A 15,633-nucleotide genomic window follows, 5' to 3' on the forward strand; every position below is an offset into this window, starting at 1 on the left:
AGACACTGGCATGCTTTCTCCTCCTACTGTGGCTATGTGTGAGAAAGTAGCCTCTTTCTAGCATGGTTACCCCTATTTTTGGTCTGTTTATCAGTGTGTTTTGACTGTGTCACTGGGATTCTGCTAGTCAGGACCCCAGTGCTTATGGTTTGTAGGCTACTTGCCAGTATGATTCACTGTTTTTGTCAGTATGCTTGACTGTGTCACTGGAGTTCTGCTAGCCAGGACCCCAGTGCTCATGCTCTCTCTGGTTCCAAATTTGTCCTTACATACTGGTAACCCAGTATTTCACTCCAAATTAGCATACTGGTCCTCCCTTATAAGTCCCTAGTATATAGTACCTAGGTACCCAGGGCATTGGGGTTCCAGTGGATCCCTATGGGCTGGAGCATTCCTTTTGCCACCCATAGGGAGCCCATACAAAGCATTCTACAGGACTGCCATTGCAGCCTGTGTAAAATAGTGCATCCACTATTTCACAGCCTTTTTCACTACACCAGGTCACTTATAAGTCACCTATATGTCAGGCCTTCAGCCCTGAAGACTGGGTGTAAAGTACCTGTGTGTGAGGGCACCCCTGCACTAGCAGAGGTGCCCCCACGTCATCCAGGACCATTTCCCCAGACTTGGTGGGTGCGGGGATGTGAGAAAGTAGCCTCTTTTATGCATGGTTTCCCCCATATTTGGCCTGAGTGTTTGTCAGTGTGTTTCTACTGTCTCACTGGGATACTGTGGCCTATGTGTGTGTTGTCAGTAGTGCTTGACAGTGTCACTGAAGTTCTGCTAACCAGAACTCCAGTGCTTATGCTCTCTCTACTTCCAAATTAGTCACTATAGTTTAGTGACTCCATATTCCAATTCTGATTAGCACACTGCCCCCCCCCCCTTATGAGTTCTTAGTATTTGGTACCTAGGTACCAATGGCATTGGAGTTCCAGGAGATCCTTATGGGCTACAGCATTTCTTTTGCCACCCATAAGGAGCTCAGACAAACCTTTCTTCAAGACTGCCACTGCAGCCTGGGTGAAATAGTGCACACACTATTTGACAACCATTCTCACTGCACTTAAGTAACTTATAAGTCACCTATATGTCTAACCTTCATTTACTGAAGGCTAGGTGCAAAGTTATTGTGTGTGAGGGCACCCTTGCATTAGCAAAGGTGCCCCTACGTTGTCCAGAGCCAATTCCCCGTACTTAGCGAGTGCGGGGATACCATTATATGCGTGCACTACATATATGTCAATACATACATGTAGCTTCACAATGTTAACTCAGAATATGGCCATGTGAGGTGTCTAAGATCATGGAATTGTCCTCCCATTCCAAATCTGGTATTGGGGGGCCAATCCCATGCACCCTGGGGGCTCCTCCATGGACCCACAGTACTGCCAAACCAGCTTGCTGAGGTTTCCACTGCAGCCCCAGCTGCTGCCACCTCACAGACAGGTGTCTGCCCTCCTGGGGACTGAGCAGCTCAATCCCAGTGTAGGAGGCTGGCCTGGTTTGTAGTGGGTACCTTGGGTACTTACACCAGGTCCAGTTATCCCTTGTTAGTGAATGTAATAGTGTTCTAGCAGCTTAGATTGATAGAGGTAGCTATAGCAGAGCAGCTTAGGCTGAACTAGGAGACATGCAAAGCTCATGCAATACCACTCATAGTTACACAGTACCTATACACAAGTAAAGACAATACTCAGTGTTACCAAAAATAAAGGTATTTATTTGGGTGACACAGTACCAAAAATATCTTAGAGACAATACTCCTTCTGGAGGTAAGTATTATACACAAAATATACACTAGACCCCAAAATTAGACAAGTAAATAGTCATAGAACAATGCAAACAGTAGGAAATCCTATAGAATGCAATGGGTGAAAATAGGTCATGGGGCAACACAAACCATATACTAAAAAAGTGGAATGAAAATCACGAATTCCCCCCTAGACAAGTGTAGTGTGTGCAGAATCGCTGGGAGAGTAAGAATACAGTAAAGGTACATAAATTACCCCACCCCGGAGCCCAAAAAAGCAGGAGTAAAGTACTGCAGGTTTCCTTAGGACACAATACACCTCATTTTTGGGATTTTGCTGTAGCCAACCAAGTCTGCAAAGAACAACTGCTGGATTATTGGACCTGAAGACCTGCAAAGGAAGGGGACCAAGTCCAGAAGTCAAAAGAAGTTCCAGGAAGGACAGAAGCCCCTGCCAGCCCAGAAGAGGATGCAAAAGAAGAGTCCCCAGTTAGTTGAAGACTGCAGAAATGCACTCTAGGGAGATGCCAGTGGGTTTCTGCGTGATGCAAAAGATGCCCCACGGCGTGAAGATCGTTGCAGATGCGATTTCGTGTTGGAAGGCGCCAACAAGTCTTGGCTACGGCAAAAGTGCGTTATTCTTAAAGATGGTGCTGGATGGACCTAGGAGGGACCTGGGGGCTTCAACTCTGTGTGAGGAGGAAGAGAGGGCTCTCAGCACTTTAGAGAGCCCTCGGGATGCCAGCCAGCACCCCCAGAAGCTGTAGGATCCGGGTTCAAATGAGGTGCAAAACGCGGTTGATGCAGCACAACAAAAGAAGGTCCCACACCACTGGAGAACAACTCAGCGAGTTGAGCGTCACAGGGTGGAGTGCTGGGGACCTGGGCCAGGCTGTGCACAAAGGAATTTTGCAAAGAGTGCACAGAGGCCTCAAGAGGCGAAGAAGTCACAGGGGTACAATCGTTCTCGGGGAAGGCAAGGTCTTACCTCCTCCAAATTGCGTCAGCAGGACCTTAGGACAATCTGTTGATGATGTCCACCCTCTGCGTCCTTAGGAGCACGCTCGTCACCGTGAGAGGAGTCCTAGGGTACCAGTCGTCGCTTTGGAAGGTGCCTGCTTGGAGCAGGGGAGTGACCCTGTCACTCCACGGGAGATTTCTTTGTTCCTTCTGGTGCAGGATGAAGACAGGGAGTCCCCAGAGCATACACACCGTGGAAACTGTTGCAGTTGCTGACTTGGAGCTGAGGTTGCTGAAGAAAAGTGTCTCTTGTAAACACTTTGTTGCAGTTACAGCGTTTCTTGGAGCAGGCTGTGGTTGATCCGAGGTCAGAGGATGCTGAAGTTGTTGCAGAGGATTCCTGAAGGAAACTTGGAAGCAGAGTCTGAAGAGAGCCCACAGTAGAGACCCTAAATAGCCCTGTGAGGGGAATTGGCTACCTTATCAGCTAAGGACCTATCAGGAGGGGTCTTTGACGTCACCTGCTGGCACTGGCCACTCAGAGGCCTCCAGAGTGCCCCCACACCTTGCAAAGCAAGATGGCTGAAGTCTGGGGCACACTGGAGGAGCTTTGGGCACCACCCCTGGGGTGGTGATGGACAGGGGAGTGGTCACTTCCCAGTTGTCCAGTTTCCCGCCAGAGCAGGGGAGAAGGGGTCCCTGAACCGGTGTAGACTGGTTTATGCTAGGAGGGCACCATCTGTGCCCTTCAAAACATTTCCAGAGGCTGGGGGAGGCTACCCCTTCCCAGCCTGTAACACCTATTTCCAAAGGGAGAAGGGTGTAACATCCTGCTCTCATGGAAATGCTTTGTTCTGCCTTCCGGGGAGTGAGCTGCCCAGACCCCAGGAGGGCAGAACCCTGTCTTTGAGGTGGCAACAGTTGTAGCTGCAGTGCAAGCCTCAGAGATCTGCCACCTCAGACAGGTTTCTGCCCTCCTGTTGCTTGAGCAGCTCAAGTCCAGGAAGGCAGAACAAAGGATTTCCTTTGGGAGATGGGTTTTGCACCCTCTCCCTTTGGAAATAGGTGTTACAGGCATGGGAGAGGTAGCCTCTAGAAATGCTTTGAAGGGCACAGATGGTGCCCTCCTTGCATAATCCAGTCTACACCCTTTCAGGGAACCCCAGTCCCTGCCCTGGCGCGAATCTGGACAAAGGAAAGGGGAGTGACCACTTCCCTGTCCATCACCACCCTAGGGGTGGTGCCCAGAGCTCCTCCAGAGTGTCCCTCGGTTTTGCCATCTTGGATTCCAAGGTGGTGGGGCACCTGGGAGCATCTGAATGGCCAAGTGCCAGCAGGTGACGTAAGAGACCTCCCCGGATAGGTGCTTACCTGAGTAGGTGACCAATCTCCCTTTCAGGGCTACTTATGGTATCTCCTCTGGGTGTTTCTTCAGATTCAGATTATAAGACTTCAGCAGGAATCCTCTGCATCCTTTACTTCATCTTGTACCGACGGAACCGCAGCTGAACCCTTCAGGACCTCTACAAAACTGCAACAAAGAAGTAAAGATGACTTCTGCAACATTAGATCTTCCGCTCCTGCCGGCAACTGCAACAGTTTCCAGGTCCTGCATCGTTCAAGGACTGCCTGTCTTCAGCCCGCACCAGAAGAACTAAAGGAATCTCCTGTGGAGTGATGGAGTCACTTCCCTAGTTCAGCAGGCACCTCTCTGCAGCGATGACTGGTGGCGTGGGTCTCCTCTCCAGATGACAGGCGTGCAACCAGCAACACGAGTGGTGGACTAATGTGACTCCGACAGTCCCGAGGGCCAGCTGTCCAACTTTGGTGGAGGTAAGAGCTTGCCTCCCCATGCAAGACAGTACCCCCGTGCACCATGTGACTTGCAGTTGCCAAGGCTTGTGTGCGGCCTTTCAAGAAGTTCTTTATACACAGCACAGCTTAGGACCCCAGCACTCCATCCTGCAACGCACAGCTTCCTGAGTGCTTCTCCAGCGTCGTTGGATCCCTTTGTGTCTTGCTGCGTGGGCCTACATTCGCATCTTCTTTGTGGGACTCCTGTGCACGCTGCCTGGTCTTCTGAGGGCTCTCTGAGTTGCTGAGAGCCCCCTCTGTTTACCCCTCTTGGGTAGAGGCCACCAGGTCCCTTCTGTCCCGGGCAGCATAATTTTCCACTAAGTGCGAGCTTTGCATGTGCCAAGGCTTGTTGGCGGAATTAAGCGACACAAACCAGACTGCATTCATCCATCCGGCGTGGGACATCTTCTGCACCAACCAGGAACTCACATCTGTTGTCTTTGGTGCATTACTGACTTTGTCTTCTCACCAGTGGTTCTTCTTTTCCACCCTCATCCGGGTTAGCAGGGGCTCCTGTTCAACCTGGACTCTTCAGTGCTTCTTGGACTTGGTCTACTTCTTCCAAACGTCTTCAGGTCCAGGAATCCATCATGGTGTCTTGCAGTCCCTGCCGTTTCTTGCATAATTTTCTATCACGACTTCTTGTGTGTTTCAGGAAACATAATGTGATTTAATCCTGTTTTCCTGGGCTCTGGGGTGGGGCCTATTACTTACCTTTGGTGTTTTCTCACATTCCCAGCGCCCCCCTACACACTACACTTGCCTAGGTGGGAAACCGACTTAAGCATTCCACTATTTTATTATATGGTTTATGTTCCCCATTGCTACTTATTGTGATTTTCACTATTTGCACTGTTTTCTGACTGTGTACTTAATCTGTTTTTGGTTACTAGTGTATATATTGTATATAATACTTACCTCCTAAGGGAGAATAGTCTCTAAGGTATTTTTGTCATTGTGTCACAAAACAAAGTGCCTTTATTTTTGTAACACTGAGTATTGTCTTTCATGTGTGAGTAATGTGTGACTACAGTGGTATTGCAAGAGCTTTGCATGTCTCGTAGTTCAGCCTTGGCTGCTCTGCTACAAGATACCTCTAGACAGCCTAGCTGCTAGACACTGACTAGATTTCACTAATAAGAGATAAGTGGACCCTAGTATAAGGTGCAAGTGCCTTTGGTACCCACTAAAAACCAGGCCAGCCTCCTACACTATGGATGAGGGAGCTTTTTATTCAATGGTGATGAGAAGAGAAGCTGAGGTCTTGGACCTTGAGTTGACTTTGGTGGCAGTCAGGACTTACCTGACAGAGTTGGTTCAGCCTGGGGTTCCTCCTCAGAACCCATGCTCCCCTTTAATGAAGCACTTACCAATTACCTACTGGGTACCTGGTTGAAACCCAGCACAGGGGGCCTATGGACATGACAAGCGCCTTCCCCCATCCCCCCGCTGCCAGGGACCCAAGCTTTGTGACACAGCAACCCACCCCACCCCAAAGAGCTTGGTAATCCAAGCCTGCACTTCCCAGTGTGCATCCCATTCTGAAGCCCCAGATAGGGAATCCAAAAGGTTGGTACACTTGGGAAAAAGATATTTTCTTCCACCAGACTGGCATTGCAGTCTGTGAACACCACATGTCTTTTGGGCTATTATTTCGACACGCTGTGGGATATAGTTGCACAAGTGCTGCTACAGGTCCCAGAGGAGGCCCGGGCAGTACTCTATCAGGCAGTCGCCGACTTGCTAGGCAGAGTGGTTTCATCCACAGTGGCCCTGAGGCGCCACGCTTGGTTGAGGACATCTGGCTTTTCAAGGGATGTCCAGGCTATTTTGATGGACATGCCCTTTGATGGCTCCAGTCTTTTTGGAGACAAGGCAGACTCAGCGCTCGAGCACTTCAAGGATGCTCTTGCTTTGGCCAGGTCCCTGCCGACAGCCCCTCATGCCCCTCAGTCTGCTTTATGGCTATGGAAGGGGCCTTAAACCTCGACTAATACTAGACAGTCACCATGCCGTGCATGCTGCCCTGCCTCTGCGTGGCTGAGGGCTTGGGATACACCAGTTTGGTGGATCAGGGAGCCAGCGGTCTGGCCAGTCCACCACCCTTCCCCATCCCACTCCCCCTCCCGCAGCAGCCTCTAAGCCTTCCTAATCTGACTCCCTATCAATGGCCAATCAGGGCAGGATTTGCCATCACCTGCTCCACTGGAAATCCCTCACATCAGACAGGTGGGTTTTGCAGATTGTCCCAAGGGGCTACTCCCTTCCTTTCAAGAACCCTCCATCCATGCCACTACCCTACAATCAGATGGCAGTGGATTACTTGTCCTTTCTGTGCGAGGAAGTTAGGGCTCTTTTGGACAAGGGAGCCATAGAGAAGGTTCCCGTGTCCGAAGTAGGTTTTGTTTGCTATTCCTGCTACTTTCTGGTGCCCAAAAAGGACAAGAGCCTCCACCCTACCCTAAACCTTTGATCCCTCAATCTCTTCCTCAAGAAGAATTTCAAAATGCTCACTCTGGCTCTGGTTTTATCTGCCCTGGCCCCATGAGACTGGATGGTATAGTTGTACTTGCAGGACTCTTATTTCCATATCCCTGTCCTGCCACAAACGTTATCTGCTGTTCACAGTAGGCCACAACCATTTTCAGTTCACTGTGCCCTCCTTTGGCCTTACCAGCACCCATCTAGTGTTCACCAAGGTGATGGTGGTGGTCACAGCTTATCTGCGCAGACCAGTGGTTTCAGTCATCCACTATCTCAATAACTGTCTGTTGAAGGCGGGCTCACCCAGGCTACCGTCTCCCATCTCCAGTCTATGGCAGACCTGCATTCGCTGGGGTTTGCTATAAACAGGCCGAAGTCACAATTGCCTCCCCCCTCAGAGGCTCCCTTTTATCAGAGCTGTTCTGGGCACAGTGCAGTTTCGGGCTTAGCCTCCCGAGCAGAAAGTCCAGGACATTCAGGCCATGATACCAATGTTTCAGCCTCTATCCTGGATTTTGGTGAGAGTGACTCTGAGACTGCTGGGCCTCATGGCTTCTTGCATCCTGCTGATGACACAAACCAGATAGCATATGCGGGCTCTGCAATGGGACGTGAAGTTCTAGTGGGCGCAGCATCAGGGGAATCTCTCTGACAAGGCCCAGATCTCGGAGGGAACTCCGCAAGTTCTGCAGAAGTGGTTGATGAACCGTGACTGAGTCGGAGACAGATCCCTCACTCTTTCCCAACCTGATCTGACGGTAGTGACAGACGCGTCCCTCCTGGGATGGGGTGGCTATCTGGGAGAGGTGGAGATCAGAGGCATCATGTCTCCGGCAGAGTCCGGCCTCCACATCAACCTGCTGGAGCTCGGTGTGATCTGACTAGCATTAAAGGTATTTCTTTCCTCTGTCATGGAGAAGATAGTGCAGGTGTTCACGGACAACACTACCACCATGTGGTACTGCAACAAGCGGAGTGGGGTGAGGTAGTGGGCCCTTCGTGAAGAGGCTCAATACCTTTTGACATGGGTGGAATAGCAGGGCATATCCCTGGTCTTTCAACATCTGGTAGGCTCTTTGAATGCCAAAGCCAACAAACTCAGCCCAAAATGTCCACCAGATCTTGAATGGCGTCTCCATCCGGAGGTGGTGCAAGGTCTTTCGGCAGTGGGGAGAGCCTTGGTTAGATCTGTTTGCTTCCTCAGAGAAGGTGCAATGTCAGTAGTTTTGCACATTGGAGTTTCCAAGGCAGCAATCGCTCTGAGGCGCTTTTCATCTCGAGTGGAACTCAGGTCTCGTGTATGCCTTTCTGCCCATACCACTTCTCCCCAGAGTCCTCAAATAGATCAAGAATGACCAGGCCCAAGTCATCTTTGTGGTTGCAGACTGGACACAAAGAGTGGTATCCCGAGCTGTTGAGCATGTCCATCGATCTGACGATCACACTGCCTCTTTAGGAGGATCTTCTGTCGCAGCAGCAGGGGAGGGTTCTGCACCCGAACCTTTCCACTCTGTGCCTTCTTGCAGGGAGACTGGCAGCCACAGTTGACAGCTTTTGACCTTCCGCCCAAAGTCTGGAACATAATCTTTGCAGCCAGGCATCCCTCCACCGAAACAGTATATGCCTTTTGGAAGAAATTTGTGGCATGTTGCACGGTCATGTCTGTTACCCTTCTTTCTGCTCCTTTTTCTGAGGTCCTGTTGTTTATACTTTCTCTGGTCTAACAGGGCTCTGTTATGTGCACTCTCAAAGGTTATTTGTCTGCAACTTCTGCTTTTTTGAGGTTGCCTGATCAACCTTCCTTTTTTAAGTCCTTAAAGGTCTTACACACGTTTCCTCCATCCCAATTCATTATGCCCTAATGGGTCTGAACTTGATTATGACATTTCTGATGTGTACACCATTCGAGCCTCTTCACAACTGTTCTCTCAGGCTTCTCACTTTGAAAACAGCCTTCCTTGTGGCCATTACAACTGCTTGCAGGTGAGTGAGCTTCAGGCTTTGTCATCTAATCCGCCCTTACCATTCCATCGATACTGATGAAATGGTGCTTTGCACTAAGGCCTCTTTTCTACCAAAAGTGGTTAAGCCTTTCATGTAGGCCAATCCATCACCTTGCCTACTGTTTACGCACCTCCACATCCTTCTGTGGAAGAGGAGAGATTCCACTGCCTGGACCCAAAAAGAGGGTTGGTGTTATACCTTGATCGTACAAAACAATTCATGGTGGACGTCTACTCTTTGTTGGTTATGTGGGTGCAAAGAAAGGTCGGGCAGTGCCGAAGCGGACTATCTCCAGATGGGTCATACTCTTCATTGAGATCTGCTACACACTGGCGGAAAAACAACCACCTGAAAGTTTGCATGCTCATTCTACCTGGGCTGCAGCAGTGACCACTGCGTTAGCACGTGGAGTTCCAGTCCTTGACGAACATGGGCCTCTCTGCACATTTTTACCAAGCACTACTGCCTGGACAGTCCTGCTCTTAGGGACGGGTACTTTGCCCGTCTTGCAGGACTTTCTAGTATGATCTTGGGTATCTATTTAAAGGTAAGGAATCTGCAACCAGAAGTCTCTCAGATGAACAAGTCACTTATCTTTGGTAAAGCCTTATCTGGTAGAGACCTATTCTAGTTACAGATTCCTTACCAACCCACGCATCCTCCCTGCTCTGCAAACTGATTTCTAGGTAGGAGGACTCCCGTTTCTGGGCCTTAGTTTTGATGCATCAGTAGTTATTGTTCTTCATGGCTCTGCGTTTCTGGTGTGGTAAGTTGTGAAAAAACTGATGTCGGTGCTCTGGGGTGAATCCCATATAGGACCCGCAGTGTCCTGTGTGGATGATGACAGAAGCATAGCGGATCAATGCCACCTAATGGCACACAGTGGTATTGCTCAGAAAAATCTTGGGATCCAGTCTGACGCCTGGGCCAAATTCAACAGTAAGAAATTTGCAACTAGCATATGTCTCCACCAGTTAAGGCATTACCGAAGGTAAATTACTTGCCCTGCAACTACTTACTTTTGTTTCACTGATTTCAGAATCGTTTTCATTCACTTAATTTTATTTTTCAGGCTAAAAGTTTAGAAAATGAAAAACACAATTTTCTAAACAAAATATTAGGAGGACATGTACGTCTAGGTCGTTTGGAAGAAAAGGTCAAGGTAAGATCATTTCCCAAGTATTTTTGCATTGTCTCCTTCCACCTATTCATGACCTTAACTATAATATGCCGCAACCAAGAATGTGCTATTTCCAGTGCCGAAGCTGAAATGTGAAAAAGACGTTTTTTCAACTGAGTGAGACATAGATTACACAGTGAACTTGGTTGCTGTAAGGCCATATTGTTAATAACAATCACTTTTGTTCTCATTCACTTCTATGCATTGGATAGGACATCACTTTTTGCAGCAATTAGACAGAAATAGTGGAAAGTGCATCTCTATGCATTGGGTCTTAAAGATATGAATAGAAACTCTTTGGAGTCTGATTATTGGTATTTACTTGATAAGTTCTTTATTATCAATAATAAAACAATATGTATTTTAACCCTGCTTTGTTTGTTTTGGAACATTTATGTAATCCTGTTAACATCACATCTATTTGTTTAGTATTATAGGCCTCTATTTAGAGCAACCGCTTTATCTACTTCACCTCCTGGCACCAAAATGTCAGCCTCCTTATTCATAATTGTGGTGAGAGGCATGAATTTTCCCACTCTGCTATAAAGATCGCTATTTCCTCCCCACGTCTGGGCCTCTAGGTAGACCCCATATTGGTACTGGCATCTATACTTGTTACTGGATTCTGACAAAGAGAGATGGCAGGCAGATTATTGTATACCCCTTAGAAGATTTGTGCATCAGAGCCCGGCCTGTCAGCTCAAAGCAGTCATTGTCCAATTAGGTCGCACTTTCGAGGCTTCCCCAGGCATACTTTGACACTGAGCATTCAAAGCAGCCATTGTCCAACTAGGTCGCACTTTCGAGCCTTCCCCAAGCATACTTTGACACTGAGCATCTAATAGCCTACTCAACAGTTAAATGCAGACTGGTATCTTCCATCCAAAGGTTATTTAGATTGTTGCTGTACTGCTTATACAATAGTGTCCTCGAGCCATGAAACATGAAACAATCTACAATTGTAATGGATACTTCTATCCGCAGATTCCTCAGCTTGGGGATACCTCCAGGTGCTAGACTACGTCCAGAGATTTTTTTCTAAACAATTGTATCATATTCTGTTAAATGATATTGTGCGGCTCCATGTTGAGTCTGTACCGCCCTGGACATGATATTGAGGCCACAATATAATCTGTAAACATCTATGTCAGTTTTTTTGTTTCCACACCCTCTGAAGCAGATCTGCAGCAGAGGCTCTCAGTTTCTGTAACTGATAAAACATTTATATATTTGTTAATTTTTAATTTTCCCAGTGTCCTGGAGACATGTCCCCTGTTGAACCAATGGGGTTTTAAACCCTGTAAAGATTGCCACAAGCAAATGTCAGTGATAGACCTGCATAAGGTCTGTCACTGTTTTTTTTGCTCCTTTCATGACTCAGTGTTGTGTGACAGATGCACTTGAATTAATCTGAAAGCCATCCAGAACCACTAGACAATTTTCATTTGCTTTACTTGTCACAGAGCACTCCACCATCTACACTTTTATTGAAATTACATGTCACTTTAACTTTAACAGAGTTGGTTTGATTACAGTGCATAGGAAATTCTCTAAAGAATTGATTGAGTCTGTATGACAGTAATTTGTGCTCTTTTGTAGTGATGTTTTTGGTGAATGAATCCTTAGGAACCTTTGTTATATTTTTCCATGAATTACTGAGGTTCCTGGGGCATGAGTGTTAGTACTGGGATACAACTGTTGCTGAGCAGGGTCAAAACATAGTCTGGTCTACCCGTAGTAATAAGGCTGCATAGCAGAGAAGTGCTAAAGAGAACCCAGGTTAATTCACCCATTTTCTCTTATTCACCTGTGTCATATATGACCATGCTTGCACTATTTGGGCTTTGTTTTTTTGTTGCGGCACACTGATTCCAAGGTAATTAGTGTGATGGAATAGGGTATCTCTCTCTTTGGTGGACAGGCATTATGCACACTAAAATCTATGCCTGAGACCAGCACCTCATCTAGAGCAAAGCAGTGTTAGAAATTGGGTCTCTAGTTGACAAAGGTATGCACCCTGTCCCAAGTAGGGACCACAAACCTAGTCAGAGTAAGTCAGATACACAGTTTAAATTAACCTGCGCTCACCCTCTGGTTGCTTGCACAGAGCAGGCAGGCTTAGCTTCAAAGGGGCAATGTGTGAAGCATTTGTGCAACCCCCACATATAGTAACACAATGAAAACGCCTAAAAAAAGTCTCCATACAGGCTTAGAAAATTAGAGAATATTTATCTGAGTAAAACAAGAACAAAATGACAAACATCCAGTCAGTGGAAACTTAAAATAGTGTTTAAAAGACACTAGCGGTCAAAAGGTACTGGTGCAAATCCAAAATTCAGGCCTACCGTGATGGAGGGTAGGCCAGCTACAGAACCCACGCTGGGTCAGCTAAGAAAGTACCATGTATGCAGCAAGCATCAACGTCAAGGACCAAAGGGGATGAGTTGATATTTTCCACGCAGTCGGGTCCTTCAATAGCGTAGAATTCCGTTGAGATGAGTGCTATGCGTCGTCGTCGAGCTGCACAGGTTGTCGTCATCAGGCCAAGCATACCGTGGAACTGTGGTCATCGAACAGCCTCTGCATCAGCGTCAATGGGGGGATGCGTCGGTTCCAGCTGGCGCAGTAGTGACAATGCAGCAGTTTTTAGCGGAAAGCAGCTTCAAGAACTCCCTTCCGACCCAGGACTGGAGGGTGCACCTCAGACAAGTGTAGGATACACAGATGGCTGAGTCAAGCAACACCAGGAGAGTTGCAGGCAGTCTTTGATGTTCCTGAAACGGCAGACTACCAGTAGTGGGTAATCAGCTCTTGGTGTGGGGACAGGCACTTCCCCAATTCATGTGTAGGTGCCAGCTTCCCCTCCCTTTTCCTGCCCAAGATGAGCTTTCGGAATGCAAATGAGTTCTGTGTCACACTCATACTTCCTGTCTAGAGGGAATGCACAAAGTGTAGCTGTCACCTACACCAGACGTGCATTGGAGACAAGGCTGCAAGGTACACAGAGCAGTGAAAGCCCACTTTCTAAAAGTGGCATTTCTAAAATAGTAATGTTAAATCCAGTTTTACTAGTAAAGAGGATATATTATTACCATTCCAAAGATATGAAACATGAAGCAGCTACTCCTTTCTAATCAGGAATTACAACTTAAAGTGTATTAAGGAATTCACAATGTTAGCCTATGAGAGGAGTAGACCTCACAGTAGTGAAAAACAAATATGGGAGTTTTTCACTACCAGGACATATAAAACGTAAATGTACATGCCCTGCCTTTTACTTACAGAGCACTCTTGCCTATGGGCTACCTGTAGGAGGCTGGACTGGCTTGTAGTGAGTACCAAGGGGTACTTACACCTTGCACCAGGCCCAGTTATCCCTTATTAGTGTATAGGGTGTCTAGCAGCTTAGGCTGATAGATAATGGTAGCTTAGCAGAGCAGCTCAGGCTGAACTAGGAGACGAGTGAAGCTCCTACAGTACCACTAGTGTCATATGCACAATATCATAAGAAAACACAATACACAGATATACTAAAAATAAAGGTACTTTATTTTTATGACAATATGCCAAAAGTATCTCAGTGAGTACCCTCAGTATGAGGATAGCAAATATACACAAGATATATGTACACAATACCAAAATATGCAGTAATAGTATTAGAAAACAGTGCAAACAATGTATAGTTACAATAGGATGCAATGGGGACACATAGGGATAGGGGCAACACAAACCATATACTCCAAAAGTGGAATGCGAACCACGAATGGACCCCAAACCTATGTGACCTTGTAGAGGGTCGCTGGGACTGTAAGAAAACAGTTAGGGTTAGAAAAATAGCCCACCCCAAGACCCTGAAAAGTGAGTGCAAAGTGCACTATAGTTCCCCAAAGGACATAGAAGTCGTGATACGGGTATTCTGCAGGAAAGACACAAATCAGCAATGCAACAACAATGGATTTCCAAACGAGGGTACCTGTGGAACAAGGGGACCAAGTCCAAAAGTCACAAGCAGGTCGGAGATGGGCAGATGCCCAGGAAATGCCAGCTGTGGGTGCAAAGAAGCTGCTACTGGACAGTAGAAGCTGAAGATTCTGCAGGAACGACAAGGGCTAGGAACTTCCCCTTTGGAGGACGGATCCCTCACGCCGTGGAGAGTCGTGCAGAAGTGTTTTCCTGAAGAAAGACCGCCAACAAGCCTTGCTAGCTGCAAATCGTGCGGTTAGGGTTTTTGGATGCTGCTGTGGCCCAGGAGGGACCAGGATGTCGCCAATTGCGTCTGGGGACAGAGGGGGCGTCGAGCAAGACAAGGAGCCCTCTCAGAAGCAGGCAGCACCCGCAGAAGTGCCGGAACAGGCACTACGAAGTGGAGTGAAACGGTGCTCACCCGAAGTCGCACAAAGGAGTCCCACGTCGCCGGAGGACAACTTAGGAGGTCGTGCAATGCAGGTTAGAGTGCCGTGGACCCAGGCTGGAATGTGCACAAAGGATTTCCGCCGGAAGTGCACGGAGGCCGGAGTAGCTGCAAAAGTCGCGGTTCCCAGCAATGCAATCTGGCGTGGGGAGGCAAGGACTTACCTCCACCAAACTTGGACTGAAGAGTCACTGGACTGTGGGAGTCACTTGGACAGAGTTGCTGGATTCAAGGGACCTCGCTCGTCGTGCTGAGAGGAGAGCCAGGGTACCGGTGATGCAGTTCTTTGGTGCCTGCGGTTGCAGGGGGACGATTCCGTCGACCCACAGGAGATTTCTTCGGAGCTTCTAGTGCAGAGAGGAGGCAGACTACCCCCACAGCATGCACCACTAGGAAAGCAGTCGAGAAGGCAGCAGGATCAGCGTTACAGAGTTGCAGTAGTCGTCTATGCTACTTTGTTGCAGTTTTGCAGGCTTCCAGCGTGGTCAGCAGTCGATTCCTTGGCAGAAGGTGAAGAGAGAGATGCAGAGGAACTCTGATGAGCTCTTGCATTCGTTATCTAAGGAATCCCCAAAGACAGAGACCCTAAATAGCCAGAAAAGAGGGTTTGGCTACTTAGGAGAGAGGATAGGCTAGCAACACCTGAAGGAGCCTATCAGAAGGAGTCTCTGACGTCACCTGCTGGCACTGGCCACTCAGAGCAGTCCAGTGTGCCAGCAGCACCTCTGTTTCCAAGATGGCAGAGGTCTGGAGCACACTGGAGGAGCTCTGGGCACCTCCCAGGGGAGGTGCAGGTCAGGGGAGTGGTCACTCCCCTTTCCTTTGTCCAGTTTCGCGCCAGAGCAGGGCTGAGGGGTCCCTGAACCGGTGTAGACTGGCTTATGCAGAAATGGGCACCATCTGTGCCCATGAAAGCATTTCCAGAGGCTGGGGGAGGCTACTCCTCCCCAGCCCTAACACCATTTTCCAAAGGGAGAGGGTGTA

The 15,633-nt window shown here is 48.2% G+C and overlaps 1 protein-coding gene across 3 annotated transcripts in view; it reads left to right on the forward strand.

Annotated features, from left to right (window-relative positions):
- CEP89 (centrosomal protein 89) overlaps window positions 1-15,633 on the forward strand; it is a 1,116,496-nt gene that overhangs the window by 835,090 nt on the left and 265,773 nt on the right. For all 3 annotated transcript variants that reach the window (XM_069216542.1, XM_069216544.1, XM_069216543.1), the window contains one exon: window positions 10,131-10,220. In XM_069216542.1, coding sequence (XP_069072643.1) covers window positions 10,131-10,220 — 90 coding nt within the window. The remainder of the gene's footprint in view (window positions 1-10,130; window positions 10,221-15,633) is intronic.

The sequence above is a fragment of the Pleurodeles waltl genome, chromosome 12, assembly GCF_031143425.1.
Source record: "Pleurodeles waltl isolate 20211129_DDA chromosome 12, aPleWal1.hap1.20221129, whole genome shotgun sequence".
Taxonomy (NCBI): Eukaryota; Metazoa; Chordata; class Amphibia; order Caudata; family Salamandridae; genus Pleurodeles; species Pleurodeles waltl.